This window comes from Perca fluviatilis, chromosome 23 (genome assembly GCF_010015445.1).
Source record: "Perca fluviatilis chromosome 23, GENO_Pfluv_1.0, whole genome shotgun sequence".
NCBI lineage: Eukaryota > Metazoa > Chordata > Actinopteri > Perciformes > Percidae > Perca > Perca fluviatilis.
Genome location: NC_053134.1, coordinates 21412128 through 21430771, shown reverse-complemented (window position 1 = coordinate 21430771; position 18644 = coordinate 21412128). Strand labels below are relative to the sequence as shown.

At 45.0% G+C, this 18644-nt stretch overlaps 1 protein-coding gene across 1 annotated transcript in view; it reads right to left on the bottom strand.

Moving 5' to 3' along the window:
* Positions 1-2039: 2039 nt before the first annotated feature.
* The window catches only part of arid2 (AT rich interactive domain 2 (ARID, RFX-like)), a 51861-nt gene continuing 35256 nt past the window's right edge, over positions 2040-18644 (bottom strand). The window contains exons 11-21 of the mRNA XM_039791778.1: positions 17636-17800; positions 15439-15517; positions 14772-14906; positions 13717-13916; positions 11161-13547; positions 7442-7590; positions 7210-7348; positions 6940-7025; positions 6495-6618; positions 4471-4562; positions 2040-3161 (exon numbers count right to left, since the gene is read on the bottom strand). Of these exons, the coding sequence (XP_039647712.1) occupies positions 3050-3161; positions 4471-4562; positions 6495-6618; positions 6940-7025; positions 7210-7348; positions 7442-7590; positions 11161-13547; positions 13717-13916; positions 14772-14906; positions 15439-15517; positions 17636-17800 (3668 nt within the window). The 3' untranslated portion in view covers positions 2040-3049. The remainder of the gene's footprint in view (positions 3162-4470; positions 4563-6494; positions 6619-6939; positions 7026-7209; positions 7349-7441; positions 7591-11160; positions 13548-13716; positions 13917-14771; positions 14907-15438; positions 15518-17635; positions 17801-18644) is intronic.

Genomic DNA, 18644 nt, shown 5'->3' with positions numbered 1-18644 from the left:
TCCCAGTTGCGGATTCCGAGTTCTAAGGTAAATAGAACGCGGCATAAGTTACGGGTTTGACTGCCGTTCCAGGGCACTTTCACGGGCAGAAGGTAACAAGATTGCGAAAACACGAGTTACGGGTTGCCTGCAACGCAGCATTACTGGGACAATTGAACAGAACCAAGCAATCGTTAATGCTATTAGAAACACCTGTGCCTTCTCTCACATGGCAAGCCAAAATGTCAAAATGTGGAACAAGGCAATTACAACAAGTCTGAATTTAATCAATTATATAAAAGCAAGGATTTTCAGCAGACACAAAAACCATGTCAGGGTTGTTTAAATGAGCAGTGATAGCTACCATGACTGAAAAGAGAGCACCAGGTATTTAACTCAAACCTCAGCAGCAATTACACAAGGCTCCCTGCGCCTTTTGATTGAATGCAGAAACACCAAAGCAATGACCAGTGGGCAACAAAGATGGAAGTGAAAATAAACCAACAAAAGGATCTCTTATTATGCTTAAAGCGCTAACAAAATATGACAGTGTACAGTCTTTTGCTAAATACAGAAAGTTCTCTGTAATGTGAGATTAAACACAAGCATGTTTTGGGAGCAGTGGAGCGCTCAGCAAAGTCATTAACAATTCAATTATGTTGAAAGGAAAAGAGCCAACAGAATATGTCCATTGGTGTCCAAGCAGAACAAAAGGATGAGCTTGCCAGCAAATGGAGCTTGTTAGGTCAGCTATATCAAACAAGAGGGCTGTTTTGAAGTCCCAGCTACCAACCATGAAAACTGAGGGCTGAATATTCCAAACACAATAGCATCTGTTCAGACGTCTCTTATTATAAGCCCACAACACAGGCTGCCATGATGAATCCAGGAAACGACTCATGCTCAGTTGGTGTTCTCTACATCAGTCGGACAGCTGAATTCCAGTACCGACATGTTCCAAATGTGTTGATTTGATTTTAAAATGTCTCTACAAAAGTTAACTGGTTAACTTTTTTCAAACCGTCAAACGGTTATCCATTTCTTTTAGCTAACTATTTCAACCGTCAACTTCTTTTAGCTAGCTAACTATTTCAACCGTTTATCCATTTCTTTTGGCTAACTATTTCAACCGTCAATTTCTTTTAGCTAGCTAACTATTTCAACCATTTATCCATTTCTTTTAGTCATTTCAAAAGTTTATCAATTACTTTTAGCTATCTATTAACTGAGCTAACAGTTTACTTATTCTTAGCAATCTATTTTAACCATTTACCTTAGCTAACCATTTCAAATGTTTACCCAGTACTCCAAGCTAACTGTTCAGACTTCTCTGCTCACTTGTTAATTTATAGCACTCTAAATCGCAACAGGTGTTACAGCTCACTCAATATGTAAATTTATGAAATTACACCACAATCTTTCCAAATAACCCCCAGCATGGGATACAAGTACCCCTGCTTGGTAAACACGGCTCTACATTGACTGCTGCATGCACTTTGATGGGGGTCGGGGAAGAAATAAAGAAGCAAGCGTAAAACCAAAGCAAAATGTTCAGTGTTTTATTTAAAAACTATAAACAGTCACCAAAGTAAATAAAGCCAATCTCTAACAGACTGTTAGGTCTATGTATAGTCACACATCCTACTGACACCGCAGAAATGAGGATGGTTGGGTCGCCCCGGTCAGATGCTAATACGACAGGCAATCATAAATGTTACACAACACACGGTAGAGAGGACAGTCTGAGGACGTGAGCCGGAATGTGGCATGGTATTAAGAATGAAAAAATAGTACAATAAAACTCCACACTATATTAAGATAGAAAAAAGTAGTGAAGAAAATATCATACCTGCACGTAAAGCAAAGAACACAGGAGAAAACCTGTATAAAAACTCCATGTATTTAAACCAATTTACAAATACAAAAAAATTTCGGTACGCGCACTGTGCCCGTACAATGACAAAACGCTTACAGTGGATATATGTTACTTGTGTGTGTGCGCGTGTTGAGGGGCGATGGGAAGGGGGAGGGAAGAGAATACCTTCAATATTTTTTTTTTCTTCTACAAAATGACATGAGATATATTATTCCATACTCTTTCAGCCAGCAAAATGAGTTCTACAAGGTATTATAATACAAAAAATGTCACAGTTCCACAAAAAACTGTTTTTACCCCCTCCCTAAGCTTTACAGCATCAGTACCTTTGCAGAATTATTTACAGGTTTTTAAGTACATTCATCCACTGCTGAGTATAGAATCACATTAGATACAAGTGACCAGGGATCATAAAAAAAAAAGCAACAAAACAGAAAAACATACTACTTTATTCAATTCTACCAAAGTAATGCTTCTATTACTCCACAGAGCAAGTTCTCCAGTGGCTGCATCGGCATGAAAGGATCTTCTTTATATATATTCACAACATATTTACAAGATTCTTTTTCATTAATTGTAATGGTATTCATTTCAATAATAAATAAGTGAAAATATATTGACTCAAGTAAGAAAACCAAGCTACCAAGTTTCTTAAAAAAAAAAAAAAAAAAAAAAAAAAAAAAATAGTATCTGCGCCAGTTGCCAGCTGAGTCCTCCTCCACCCGACCCTGTGGGACACCTACAATAGCCCGCACCCCCTCCCTGCCCTTCTGTACTCTTCAGTCGACCGCCACTCACTCCAACGCACACATCAGTTCACGGGACGAAGAGGAAAAAAAAAAAAATACAAATAATAAAAAAAAAAAAAAAACTTAAACAAAATGTGCTCTGTTTGGGGTTTTGTGGAGTCCCTCAGGGAAGCAGTCTTAAAGAGCTTCCCCTGGTGGGCAGCTGGTGGAAGACCCCGTGGCAGTTTCTTTTGAGTGAGTGTGTGTGTGTGTGTGTGTGTGTGTGTGGATGGGGGAGGGCAGGGTTTTGAACACACGTTGGCGAGGAAGGTGGTGAGGGATGAGAGGGGGTTGGAGGGTGCCAGGCGCGGCAGAAGGAGGGTCTTCGGTCCGGTTCCCACCCTCTGCTCCCCCTGCACACCCGCAACGGCTCACCGGGGGGGTTGTAGAGCTTGTCCTTTTGGCGTTAAGCCTGGAGCGAGCGCGTCAGTTCATAAAGGCATTTGGCGAGCGTGGTGGAAACCTCCATGTTACTTAGCGCGAGCACAGACAGGTGCGTCTCATGCCTCTTTACCAACCTGAGGGGCAAGGGAGAAAGAAACAAATTACATCACAATTCATTCAGCTGACGCTTTTATCCAAAGCGACTTTCAGTAAGTGCATTTAACCATAAAAAGGTACAGACTCCGACAAACCGCAAGAATCACGTAGAAGTACACTAAGAAATTTCCATTCCGCTCCATTACAGACAGAATACCAGCTGAGATCAGTGGCATTGTTTTTTTTTTTAAACCAGGGCAGCAGTTTTCAGATGACATTATGTGCTTACATAATTGCAAAAGGGTCCGCCAATGTTTTCTCAGTTAGCCTTTTAAAAATGTAGCCTGACAAGCCAGAGCCACATCAAGATGTTGGGTCTGGGAACTCACCATTGACAGAGGTCAATCCGAGGGGCGGGATAAACGGTTGTCTTTCAAATTCCCTCTGCACGTAATAGGATAGCGCTACAACCAGGCAGAGCAACGAAGAAGGTAGCGGAGCTAGTTGATAGATTAGACTTTATCCGGTCGGCAAAACTCCGAACACATCTTCCTTTTTTAAGAATGTTTTCAGTGCCGTTCTTTGTTCTTCTCTCAAAGAAAAGCTGAACTCCAAGTCTTCCAGAAGACCGCTGTTACCAGCAGCAGCAGCCATAAGCCCGCCCACCAACTCTATACACGATGTGATTGGCCTGACCAGAGTTTGGTCTTTCCAGCTCGCAAGCCAACGGTGAGTGCCTGGCTGCAAAATAATTTTGCTGCCGCTAGGTTGCGTCTACATTTCTAGGCCATTTCAAAATGATAGCAGATTAGTAAACAGAATGGGCCTTTGGAGCATTGGATGAATGGTTGCTGATAATGAGCAATGGAGATATTGCATTAAAGATCAGCCATCCACTGAGATCAGCTGGTATTCTGTCTGTAATGGAAATTTCTAAGTGACCCCAAATTTTTGACCGGTAGTGTATATTTGCTTCAAATAAGCCAAACTACAAAGTGCTACATGTCAGTGCAACTTGTCAGATTCCCCCCTCCACCATCATCTTCTTAGCCAAGTTGCAATCGGAAGAGATGCGTTTTTGTTCGTTCCACCGTTTAGGAGCCAGGACAGCAAACAGTCGGTTAATGAAATCTTTATCCAAACACCAAGAAAAATAACTGGCAAACCTAATTAACTTGATGAAACACCTCTGACTGGAACATTTAGGCTCCACAAAAGCGGTATTTACTAAGTATTTATGTATTGGATTTTTCCTGACATCTTTCTGGTCACAAGGCAAAGGAACAAACGGTAGCAAAAACCAGAAAAGTTTCACTCGACACTCTCCACAGGCAGAAGGACACTTACATGCGACCACAGTCCGAGTGCTTGGCGATGTTCTTTAACGTTAAGGCAGCAGTTAGTCGTATGTGTTTGGTCACTGGTCCCTCTTTCTCATCCTAGGAGAGGGAACAAACGAGAAACAAATTCAGAGATTCCACTATGAGAGATGACAGAGGTTCAGAAAGGAGAGGCAGCTGACGAAAGGCGCTTATTTGGACAAGTGGATGGGTAAGACGACGGCGGAACATCCATTTATTCTAGTTGTGATAGTAACATGGCAACAAGATGAGTGTTCTTACACACAGTATCCAAAAAATCATCATTCACAAAGTGTTCTGTTCTAAACCTGCAGAAAAGTTGACGTACAGTACGCTTGGGCTGACTGGCGATCACATTATATGGATCGACGATTGAAGGAATGATTGGCGACTGGGTTTTCCTACGCATATATTAAAGCGATTTTAACAAACTTACTATGAGAACTAGAATATCTTTAATCTTTGCCCTACTGTTTATTTTCTAGTGCAGCGTCCAAGTCCACCCGCTGAGCCACGTTAATTAGCACAAGTACATTTTAAATCCAAAACGTTAATTCTAAAAAAGGAGTTTGCCTTCCCTTTCTCCATGCATCTGACGGGCCGTGCTTCTTTCGGACCGTCACCCAGCCTGCCCGGCTTCCCGGCTGCTGCCGGGGGACGGGAGCCAACGTTGCATTAGTTTCGCCCGCACCCATTAACGTTAACCAGGGGCTAAGACACAGCAGCTAACGTCAACAATCCAGTTTCCCCTGGCGCGGAGCTTCGCCTCCAACACGACAAAAAACTACAGTAGTTACATCGGGGCTCCAGACTAACTTTTTTCACTAGGAGCTCAGTGGCCCCCAACTGAAAATTTTAGGGGCACAACCAGAAAATGAAGGGGCACACTCTCCTCCCTTTCTCACCTAGCTGTCCTATCAAATTAAAAGGCGGAAAAGCCCCAAAAAAATTATCTTAAAAAAAAATTAAGGAAATCGCTTATGAGTGCTTGAGTAAACTAGTGGAACGTTTACTTTAAACGTATAGTGGATAATTAGCCGCTGGAATGAAGAATACATCGAGCTACTATCAACACAGAAGCATGTCATCACCACGTCAGCCAATCAGGAGGCAGGACAGGACAGCCGAGCCGGTGTTGCCAGTTTCATTGATGAAAGTGAAAGCTTCTCCGCATATGCGTTAATGTTATTTCATATTACGTGTTCAATATACCTAGACTGGCGATCAGATCGCCTATCGGCAGGGTTCAAAATGAACTACTTTTTCGCCCATCAGCCAAATTGCTAGTGAATGTTCAAATGATACCAGCCACTCAATAGATTACAATTGTTATTTTTGGCTGGCGAGTGAAGCAAATCCTACCAGCCACATGCATATTTTACCACCGTTTGGATGGTGATTGGTGCTAATTTTTTTTTAACCCTGCCTATCGGCAGTCTCTAGTAACCACGATTGGATGATTTGAAATGATTAGAGATCGCCCAAGCCTAACGTACAGTCTAATGGAGTATTCAGCCTAACAAAGACCTGGACATGACCATGTTTCTTCATGTCAGTTTGTTCCACACATCCGAAAAGAACCCCCCCCAAAAAACAAACAGAAAACCTCTCAGAAAAGCTCTTTTATATTAAAGGCTTTACACTTTTCTTTTTGATGCTGCCTTTTTGAAGTAGTTGTTCATTTCTTACTCTGCATTTTAACTGTTATTCTGGTATTTTATACCGGTCTCATTCTATTTTTAGCTGTTTATATAATATTCTCTTCAATGAATGTTTTTTACAAATGGGGTTTAAGGGCTCTTTAATGTTTTATGTAAAGCCCTTTTAATTGCCTTGTGGCTGAAATGCGCAATACAGATAAAGCTGCCTTGGGATGTAAAAGCTTTCAGAGCGGTTTAAGTCCACCTCGGCCAACCAGGAGCTTTCACACAAGTCATACAAAAGGAGTGCGTGTGTGTGTTTCAATGAAAAATCGGGGAGGTAATGAGGTAATTGCCATGTTCTACTCACAGTGAAGTCCCTGAAGACCAGGTTTCGAGAGCCTCTGCGGAGGGCCATGAGAGCTGCGCTCGGATGATTCACGATTGCTTTGGGTGCTCGCGGTGTCTGAGAACTGCCTGCCGCTGGCGGAGTCCTATAGAACACACCAAGCATAAACACACCATACATCAATGTCATCCGTCAAATACCACACTCGTCTCCCCCCCCAGAAAATTGCAATGCAGTATTTCTGATTTGGTCCGTGCCAATTCAGCATAGTCCCTTACCAAGTAAATTCCCTTTCCATCTACCATTTTAAACTACATTTGTTTCAATGTCCCATCTACCGGACAAGAATGAAATCGACCAGTCAATGCTTCAGAAAATGACTTCAGGCACAAACAAGAAAAAAAAAAAAATTAAGGTGTAGTTTCATGCATCAATCATTAAGATGAATAAAGAAAGGTGTATGTACTGGGAAGAAGTCTGATTGGGACTTTGCGCCTGCTGCTCCTCTAGTTTGAGTCCAGCCAGCAAAGCCTCTCGAGAACAGTGCTTATCCTGGAAAAGAAAGAGTGGAAACTATTTAGATCAATCTGGGACAGTTTCTCGTTGTCATACATTTTTTTTTTTTTTTTAACGTCGATGTGTTAACGGTACTACGAAAAGGTGCAATAACAAAAACACTGAGAAGACATTGCCCTGTACGACTGCCAGCCACGGATCAAGTGCAGGGGAGTCTTACCTGTAGATGCGTGATGAAGGACAGTCTCTGCCGGGGGAAGGGTTCACATCCCTCCCATTGACAGTGGCCACCGTATACGCCTTTTCCGCCGTGTTGCGTCGCCGCGTGGTAAAACACCCGCGACGGCGTTTCGAACCACCTAGAGAAGAGACGAGAAACCCGGTCAGCGGAAGCTGGACAAAAAGGCCTCGGCGAAGGAGAACCGGGGAGCGCTGAGTGTTCCCACACGTACCGTTTACAGGACTGCCACAGACACTTGAAGTTCTGCCCTGCTTTCCTGCTCTGCTCTGGCGGTGCTGCGGGGGTTTGCTGTGCTGAGAGGTGGGGGCTGTGGTTACCCCCCGGAGCAGGCTGGGATACAGGGGGCGGGGTAGACGTAGGCTGCGGAAGAGTCGGGAAAATAAATTTGAATAAAAACTAAATGGAATGAAAAATTAGACACCATCAAGTAAAGACCCTCATTCTATTAGGGATGTAACAGTGCATTGTGAATTGGTAAAAAAATCTATATAAATGTGTAATAATTACAATGGGATGAGATAGATAGATATTTTTAAATCACGATGCAATTTTTAAAAACGGCCTAGGGCGTGATCTTTTGATTTCACTTGTTTGACTTCAGACGTCACTACATCTTGATTTGATGTGGGATTTGCTAAAAAAATAAAATAAAATCTATTAATTTCTTAGATTTTTGTTTTATAAAACTTTATTTCAGTTGCACTTTGACAGTTTATATGAATAAAGGTATTTGTCTGCAGCTCATTCTGTTAAAATACCGTGATATAATCGTACTGTGAACTTAAAAAAAAAAATCTTATCGAATTGGGAGTTGAGCGCATCATTACATCCCTGCGTTCCACACAGAAGATATTCACCGTTAGTGGCATATCAAGCTCTGAACGGGTTAACGCCAAAGTCCTGAGTCAAGACTTTTGCTGACAACAATAAAAAAAAAAAAAAAAGGACTTTTGAAAAGACACAATAGAACATTCACCGGCTGCAAATTGTAATTTTCCCCCCAAACAAAAACTGTTGGCTGAGATGTAACCCGGGCCTGTCTAGTGGCAGAAGTTGTTCTCTCAGCTGCTTTGCTATAGGAGGTGGGTATCGGTGGGAGCCACATGGTCTTAACTGGCCTCACCTTCTTAACCTCCAGACATTAAACACAAGTGATGTGCAATAAACGGCATGTTTGTTGGCGTTTGAGTTTTAAAAAAAGAAGTTTTCACTCAAAATATTTTTCTCTTGGAATCGCGCTTCTTCACAGACAAAACCAAACTAATTTCACAGTGGATGTTAATGCCCCCTGCAGAATCACAGCAGAATCACATGCAGAACTATGCTCAAATGGCTTTCTCTCTTCAGTTTTTTACCACAAAAAAAGGTAACCATCTCCAACACACCGGTTATCAGTCTGATGATTTACACACAGCCTGCATCATGACATTCATGCAGTACAGACCAGTGTAGCATACACCAGACAGAAAGCCGTGGGAAAATATAATGAAAAACATGATTCTACGCAACCTGAGGCCTGGACTACGAAGCAGGATTTGGCGTTGGCGAGCTAACTTCAGGTTCAACCCAGGATTTTCTTTATCACAAAGGTGGATCACTTGTTATCGGGTTCAATTGCCGTGGTAACTCATGCTGGACACCTAACCTGGTCGGGAGCAGGTTAAGTTGGAGATCAGAGATCAACCGGTGTAAAAGCACCGCCTACTGACCAATCAATACTCGATTGATAACGAGAGAGAGAGAGAGAGAGAGAGAGAGAGAGAGAGAGAGAGAGAGAGAGAGAGAGAGAGAGAGAGAGAGAGAGAGAGAGAGATGCGCTCATTAAAGTTAAAACATTTAGAGACCGACAACCCCATTAACATTCCCTGATGGGTATTTTTATGAAATCTATATTTTAATGGGAGGGAATTACGTATCGGCTTCTTGAGCCATGTGTCGCCAATGCGCACATCGGTTTGAATTATGTTTTGATATTTTTTTATTTGCTCTCACGATCGCTTGCCACTGCCAGGGTTGCAACTGAAATAATAGGCTAAAGCAACGACACAAGTGTAATTATGGTCAGATCTTGGTCCTGACTGATAGGGAAGTGATATTGGAGTTGTGATTTAAACATCTACAGCGTCGGCTATTTTTTAGGAAGCTGCAACTGTATTGCGTTTTCCCTGTAAAACCGAGTCTGTGTTCTTCATATTTATGTAGAATTATAATTTGCTCTTCTTATATATAACATAAGCGGCTCTGGTAGATGTTTGCGATTGGTCGTGGTGCGCAAACACCGCTTCTTTTATGTGAACGTGCGCCGCTGGATGGGAAACCCTGAGTTGACTGAACTAGTTGATAACCACCGTCGTGATACAGCTTATGCGGGACCGCGGTTGTTAGGTGAAGCCGGATAACTGAAAGAGATCCAGGACATGTTGATCTTGCTTCGTAGTACAGGCCTCTGCAGTAAACACACACGTGGCAGTGTCTTAATCAGCCCAAAAAACACACACCACACACACAGTCTGATTTCAGTCTGACACTAACATATTTCACATCTAGAACATAATGTACCACAATTCTGTTACATAACAGTGTATTTCAGAATCGAATGCTGCAATCGTATTAAAAACACACCCTGTAATGTTTCTGACCAACAGTGAAAGTGCGGAACAATGTTTGTTATGAGTTGCCCGTGTTCTAACATCTATAACAGAAGAATAAGCACGGTGGGATGTGAGTCATACCTTTAAAGTGTAATGTTTAACCCATAATGCTCACTTTTAGTGTCTTTTTTTTGGCATCTCACAGACATGACATGAAAAATCTCAAGGATTGGCTCAACAAAAAAGTAAGTGCCTAAGGCTACATGAACATTTCTACATTTTGGTTTAAAAACAAGTATCTTTTGCTACGCATACATCTCGCATTCACACTGCTCTGACACAAGACGTCTCCCTCTGAGACTAAGCTACTAATGTTACCATGGCAACCACAAGCAAGGGCGGAGTAAACATGCACCTCCTGTTCACCCCAGCACGTGCACGCCCAGCATACGAGAATGTCCACGAGATATGCGGTTTGGGTCCCGTTAGTTTTCAACGGCGATTACTTCTTCTACTGGAGCTAAAAACACTAAATGGAACTAAAAAGCCCAAATGGCCCATTCTGGCTTTTGATGATTTATTCTCAGCAGCCCCTCTGCAGGTTTAACTTCATGTTGTTCCACAGGCGAAAAACATCAGCCAACTCATTAAGACAGAGGGAGGCAGTGAATGGAGGAAGCAAAGAGCCGTCTCTGCTCCGTCTCGGTGAAAGAAATCTGAGGTCATAGTATCTGGACTTATACTTGGACTTACTTAAGTTATAATGTGCCTTCCAAAAAAATTTAAAAAATTGGGTGTCAAATAACGTCATCTCAACTCAGACCACAGAACACCACCACAGACTCCAGCTACGTTTTGTGCAAAGTATCTAACATCGTAACAGTTGTTGTTGAAACACTGCTTAAGAGTAAAAAATTAACAGATAACAGCTGCCAACATTAGCCATCATAAAACGCGGGTTTAAAAACAAACGGATACATATGCTTTACGCTCCATCCTGTCTGCTAGACTGTGAAGGGAACATCTAATGTGTTTGTTTTCAATGAAAATACCAATTGACACCCTAAACCAAATACGTAGGTGGTACATTAGACAAACACAGTAGCCACAGACAACATACATGACTTGGTATTGCAAATACTCACCTTGGTGTGTCTGTGACAGACATGCAAGACGCATTTTGTAACAGACCTGACACTGAGTCACACTACTAGAAGTCTGTCTCACTACTAGAAGTCTGTCTCACTACTAGAAGTCTGTCTTCTAGTAGTGTGACTCAATGTCAGGTCTATTACAAAAACGTGGCTCACTGTAGGACTAGCGTTACAAAATGACTCACCGTTGAGCCAGCTGCCAGTGCGGGCGAGCAGTTCCTCTGCTGAGTGGCGCTCTCTATTGCTACTTTGGCTACTGTGCTTGGGTCTGTTCCTGCGGGCACCGCCACCATGGTGGCACTGCTGCCGGCGTTGTTGGGGTCACTGATGGTGATGATGCGCACGCCCACTTTATTGGGGATCCCCGAGGACGCCGCGCTGCGGTCCTCGCTATCGGCTGGTCTCTTGAGACCTCGAGCCTCGGAGGCCACTCCGTTCGCGGGAGGGGCGGCGGGACTCGGGGAGGTAGCGCCAACGGTGGAGGGGAGGGTGGAATTGGGGAGCAGTTGCTGTCTTAGCACGTGCGCGGCGTGGCCCGGCCCCAAAGGTCCATTGGTTAATTCCGAGGGAGGCCGGTTGCCTGCTGCCTGGGGTCCGTTAGCCAGGCGCTCGGCCTGCTGGGCTTTGGCAGTGTCCTGCTGGGGGGGAGGAGGACTAGGAAGAGGGGGGTCTGACCCGTGACTCTTCTCTGAGGGGCCCACCTCCCCGTTCCCCAAGTACTGTTTGGAAGCAATGTGATTTGGAATGTTTTTGTTTATGTTGCCACCACCGTCACCCCGATCAAAGTCACACACCCCGTTGACTAGAGTCTTTTTGGGGTCGGGGTTGCCCTCCAGAGGGGCGTTGGGGGTGGGGGAGAGGGCCTGCTTCCCGTTAGCAGGGTGGCCCTCCGTGGCAGGGCCGTTGAGCACCCCCTGGCTGTTCCCTGAGTGGTATGGAGGTAGATTCGACTCCATGCACTTCCGACCGTTTAGCAGCTTGGCACCTGCCGCGACGTCGCCGTTGCTGGTTTTGCCGTTGGAGTCGCCTTCCGCCAACGACGAGTTCTCCATTACCTCGATCTTCCGCTCATGGATGTGCAGCCCCGTGGCGTCCTTGGCCTCCTCCTCCTTCTGACAAATGATCTTGTCTCCTCTGAGGGGCGCCGGCGGCGGAGTGGCCGGGGCGTGGTGAGCCACCGTCGCGGCAGAGAACGGAGGTGGGGGCACTCCCGTGGCCACGGCGCCCTGGCTGACGGCGGCGACCGCGGCGGTCGAGGTGAAGCCAGTGTTGGGGACCACGGTGAACGTGACCTGTCCGGCCGCCGTGGGGCCCTGGATGATGGTAGCCGCCCCGGGGCTACTCGTGGAAATGAGCTGGCCGGGCAAGAGCTGGACCGTCTGGAGGGCTGGGGCTCCCGCAGCAGGAAGCTGACCAGGAACCAGCTGGACATTGAGCTGCTGAGGCTGAGGAGAGGGATTCTGGGTGCTGTAGCTCGTCTGGTAGATGACCTGCGGACCTGGGGCTATCGTGCTGTTGGGAGGGGGCACCTGTGGAGCGGGCAGGATGAGCTTCCCTCCCGGAGTAGAAGGCCCTCGCTTTGGAAGCAGTAGCTGTTTGATCAAGCTGGACTCGGTGGAGGTAGGCTGAGAGGGGGGGTTTGGGGAAATAAACTGGAGCTGCGGCTGTTGATGCGGCTGCTGTTGATGGGGTTTCATGGACAGTGCGTGGCTGACAGTTTGATTGGGATGGGTGTTGGAGTGACAAGCAGGGGGCGGCCAGGGGCTGGAAGCAGCTCCGGGCTGCCCTGTTATCTGGATAGTCTGGGCACCGGGAAGGGCGGAAGGGTTGGCGAGAACGATCTGGTGTATGGCAGGGGTGTAGGCTGGGCTCTGCTGGGGGTCGGGGCCAACTATTACGACACTCTGCGCCTGCTGTTGAGGCTGCTGGTTGGGAGTGGCTATCGTGGCTGCTGGTCCACCTGACTGGCTTGGTGCTGGTTTGGGGGCGATATTCTGAAATGTAACGCGTGAGCCCTGGTTATTGGGCACGCCGGCGATACTAAACGCCTGACCGGCCCCCACCTGGATGGAAGAAGAGGGGGTCGAGGTCCCAGCAACACACCGGGGCTCCGCCTGGGGAGCGTCACCCTGAGGCCCAGACAGGAGAGGGGTTTGAGGCAGGGCCGGGTGCTGGGTGATCGGAGGGCACACGCCTTGCACCCTGGCGGTGAGAATGTGGCCCTGCGGTACCTGCTGAAATAGCGTGACGGGCGTCCCCGTGGGGAGCATCGGGGAGTGTTGCCGAGCTGCAGGAGGAGCGCCGGGGTTCTGGGGGCTGTGGTTCTGGGCGGCCGGTGCCGACGTCGGAATCTGGACCACTGGACCAGGTCGGATCTGCTGCTGCTGCACCGCCGCCAGAGGATTCGGCGGCAACTGCGGGGACACCAGGTGTCGGGAAACAGTCGGGTGGCTTTCATGAGGAGGCTCCTGTGCAGTCAAGGCCATGGATGGGGCGGCGCCGGGGGTGCTGAGGCTGGGGCCCAGGGCCCTGACAAACTGGGCTCCAAGGCTGGGAGGCCCAAGAGGTAAGCCTGGTCAAACATTAACACACAAACGCAGAACTGTTCAGATCCAAGATGTTACGGTTAACGCAAACTTACTTTTCCTAGTTTACGAAGACACTTTTAACCCTTCCAAACATCACTCCCGAAGAAGGAGTGACTGGAAGAGAGTAAACATTTTAAATTCTATTAGTTCTACCTGGAGGCAGGGCCTGGGGGTCTCCGGGGGCTGCTGGAGGCGTTGGAGCAGCTGCCGGATTCTGCTGCTGAGGCTGCTGGTAGTACAGCTGGATGGGCAGGGGGATCGACCTGCGCCTCAGCCCTACCAGGAGAATCTGAAGCTGACCGGTGGCCTTGGTCTCCTCTTGCCGCCTCATTGTGTGGTTGGGAAACACAGTCCTGTGGTGGTGGGAGGAGACACAGGTTCATCACAAAGGGGGAACGATTGCTGGGATCTTTCTGGAGGATCATTACCACTATTAAAACTCAAAACAGCTAAGCTGTTAAAAAAAAAATTCTGTGGAAGTGCTAGACAGCGAAACGAAAAGTCAATAAACTGCAAGTCCCTTGCTTACCATACATAGACAATGATATACAGTATGTATCTACTTGGAGTACAACCTACACTGTGAAAGGAATGCTTTTCCAAATAAAATATATATTTTTTTTTAATTGAAGGAAAGAAGGGGTTACTGCATGTTAGGGCTGAGCAATAAATCAATATTATATTGACATCGATATATGAGACAAGAAATCATCTTAAATTGTGGATATCTTAATATGACACAAGTGTTGTCTTTTCCTGGTTTTAAAGGCTACATTACAGTAAAGTGATGTCATTTCCTGAACTTACCAGACTGTTCTATTTGCCTTCACCCACTTAGTCATATCTACATTACTGATGATTAGTTATCAAAAATCTATTTTTGTGAAAGCACCAATAGTCAAACCTACAATGTCGTCACAATATCGACGTATTTGGTCAAAAATATTGTGATATTTACGTCTGCAGACATTAACTCAGAACCTCGCTGACTAAAATAAAGTTTGTATCACCGTTTCATCCCAAAAAAAAAAAACCCACTCAAAACAGCTCTGCTTTATTAGAACTGCTCTACAAAGGCAAAGGGGCAGTAACTGCTGTGTAGCAAACGGAGAAAAGTCTCTCAGGCAGGGCAAAGACATCAGTGCTCTGCGCTGGGGGGGGGGGGGAACAGAGGAGCTTCAGACGGGGAAGGAAACGGGACTACTGACCGCAGACACTTGAGGAAGCCGGTGGAGTTCAAGATGTTGCTTCGTCCCATTTTACTGCACGTGGCCAAGTACTCGGAGTAAATGTCTGATCGCGGCACCGAGCCCTCGGGGTTTGTCTCAAAGTGTGCGTTCAGCCTGTTGGAGGAAAAAGAACGGTTAAAAAAAATAAAAATAAAAGTGTTTAATATGAGAGCAACAAAGCCGCAGACGTGGGGGGGCGGTGGGTTAGGTACAGAGTAGGGCTGCATAACGTTAAATACGGCGATAAATCAACAGATATTAAAGCGTACCCGGTATTCTGCTAAAATACAGCTAATTGCTTGTTGAATTTAAAACAAATGAAATGAAATAATCTTTCAACATTTTATTGAAGATTGAATTGAATATTAAAAAGGCACCACTAAAAAAAAAAAAAAAAAAAAAAACACATTTTAAAGTGCTGTTTTCTACTAATATTGTCTTTCAACTGGTCTTTCACAATATGTAGCAGCCTTTGGCGATGTGTTTATTGCACCAGTTGATATTACGATGACGAAAAAAAAAGAAAAAAGTGATATATTGTGCAGCCCTAGTACAGGAAATTATACATTTGTTTTCTTACAAAAAAAAAAAAAAAAAAAGTATCCAAACTGTATTTTCTTTTTTTATTCAGATGATTTAATCTTACCACTGCAGTGTAAATTTTTCCCCATCGAGCTCAACGATACCAGGTGGCGGTGGAGTGGATTGAACTGGGACCCTCGTTACTGAAAACGCAAGAAGAAAAACATTTAAGGCTTAAAACGATAAAGGTTTCCGCGTAATCGATCAAATGCTGAAAGCTAGAGGTTGTTGGTGAATTGGTCCATTGATCCCATCAACTTCAGGGTTGTGGTGCTCTCCAGGCTGTCCACTAGATGTCAGCAAAGTCATATCTAATATCAAATATCTAATATCAGCCCAGTGATAGCCAAGGAATGACACTTCCAAGGTTAGGTGGGTTTGGTTCCCACCAAAGGGCCACCGGTTCATTCACACAAACACAAACACTTGTTGTGCAGTGAGAAATTTGGAACGCTGCTTTTACATCTGCATTTGAATTCCTTTGTTTCTGCCAACCATGACGCAGGTAAATAATTAAAAAGGTACAGAGATCTAAAACTAAATAAGATAGATAGATAAATAGATAGATATTTTTTTTAGCTTGACAATAAAGTCTCGGTTTTCTGGTGGTTTTAAAATGTCATCAATAACTGTTCAAAAATTAAAAAGGTAAGCTTAACTTTAATCCTATCATCTATATTTGCTACTTAAAACACTGCATTTGTAACAGTTGCAACTCATTTCATCACAGACAAGAACGGCTTCAAATAACGGAATACTGCTAGACTCTGGCCGTCCTTCTAAATTAGCAAATAGGAAAATTAAGAGTTCGGAAAATTGCCAACGTCCATGTACTGTAGTTTCCCACTAAAACCAAAGCGACTTATTCCAAGAGACAGGGAAAAAAGTGATTAATGATCAGCAGGTATTTCGGTCAGGACTGGGTACAAAACAAACTGATTGAGAAGAACTTTTAGTGAAGGATGCAGCGCAGGGCTCCAATGGCTCTGCCAGAGGTGTATCAAAGTACGTGTGAACGGTGGCTGTAGTGGCAGGCAGAGGTGTATAGTCCAGGTGCCAGAAAGTAGAAATCCTGTCCTGCAGCTGTCCCAACCATCACTAAACCAGCTCCTCTACCAGGTAGATAAGCTCGTTAGTGAAAACACCTGTTCTAGATGTAGAGGCAGATCCAAAAACATGGCAGGATTTTTACTTTCTGGCACCTGGACTATACACCTCTGGTGGCAGGTGCTTTGAGCGGTCGCCAAGACATGAAAAACGCTAAATAAATGCAGTTAATTTACTATGAAGTATTTTTAAGTTCAGATCTTTTAAAACCTCATCTGGCTCAGACACACCGTTCATGACACACCGTCACAGATCAAACCACAGTGACCTCACACAGATTTGTTGTTGTGTGTACCCTTTGTGGCTGTTTGTATAATTTACAGGGCCTTCTTAATTTGGTGGGGGGCAACTTAGCCCCAGTGGGCCACCAGGCTTGTAATACACTGGGGGGGGACCCTGCAACATAACGGCCTACAAGTCCAACTGAAATGGTTAGCCGATTAAACACAGAACTGTTTTGATCGTTTCCAGTTTCTAAAACGTGAGGATTTTTCTGCACTGAGTACTTTTATACTTTAAGTACATATTCCTGACGATACTTGCATACTTTTATTTAAAGGTCCCATGACATGCTTTTTGGATGCTTTTATATAGACCTTAGTGGTCCCCTAATATTGTATCTGAAGTCTCTTTCCTGAAATTCAGCCTTGGTGCAGAACTACAGGGGGCAAGGTGGAGGGTGGGGGTGTGGCCTTGACCAACTGCCACTTTGCTGTTTGAAAGCCATGATGTCTCTCTCTCATGGGTGGGCCAAATTCTCTGGGCGGACAAAGCAGAGAAAGAGGAGGTAACCCTTCCCCTTATGACATCATGAAGGGAAGATTCCAGATCGGCCATCTGAGCTTTCTTTTTCTCAAAGGCAGAGCAGGATACCCAGGGCTCGGTTTACACCTGTCGCCATTTCTAGCCACTGGGGGACCATAGGCAGGCTGGTGGAATGCATATTCAGGTTAAAAAAAACCCTCATAAAATGACATTTTCATGCCATGGGACCTTTAAGTAACATTTCCAATGTTGGACTATAACTTGTAACAGAGTATTTTTTTGTATAGTGTGGTATTAGTACTTTTACTTAAGTAAAGGATCTAGATACACCACTGCGCCCTGCTCCCATCAACAGTGTGAGAAATGATGTGTGGCGAGCAGACACTCACCAGGCGCTGCTGCTCCCTGCGCGGCTGCAGGCACCTGCTCCACCAGCTGTGGCCGGACCTCTGCCGCCTGCTCGGCATTGGCCTGATGCTCGATCAATCGCACCGCTGTCAGGGCGTCGGGTCCAAACGTATGGAGGTCCACCGATACTAATCGCACTAACAGGTCTGATCCAAGGAAGAGAGAAAGAAGAAAACACACACACACACACACACACACACAGCACAGGTTCAGCACTGAAAGAAAAAAAAAAGTCACATTCCCACCGTGGAGAGAACACAAACCAGATCCTTTAAGACTAAGAGTAGAAGGAAGGAAACACTGTCATTTGAGCCAGTTATTTATGAATGGAATGGAAGACTAGGATGACAAAACTTGGCAGGCAGACACTTTTTATTTATTTTTTTTTTTTTTAAAACGCTACCAAACCCATGTGACGCTAGATTTCAAGCCCTGGATTCACCCATTAAGTAGAACTAGTACAGTGCCCGTTCAAAATGTGCCCGGACTGGCTGATTGCTTGGCCTGTGGTATTGCTGCTTGGAGCTTTCTCCAAAACCATGTGACCTCAAAATGACTTACAGAAGGACCCTGAAAGCACTTAATACGCAACTTAACTATTGACTCACTTTTGCGTCAGAAGAAAACATTGTACTACTGCCACCCATCCAGCCCGTTATCAGAGCCAATCAGCCAAAAATATGCACTTCTTTTTACCTTAACCTTTGTTGTGCGGCAGTTTAAGTTTTATTCACAGTTTGTTAATATCCAATATCCAACGCTGACCAAAATGCTCCACATTCCACACGCCAAGTTCATAGGGTAACCCAGGAAACCAAGTGTGAAGTAGATCAGATGAACGGTTCATGAGATATTTCACACAGACAGACAAGTAAACGGCCACGGTATTAGGGGTGTTAAAGATACATCAATCTGGATCGATATAAAGACCCACGAGCCAATATTATCGATGCAAAGTGAAAATATTGACACATAATCGTATTTTAGATT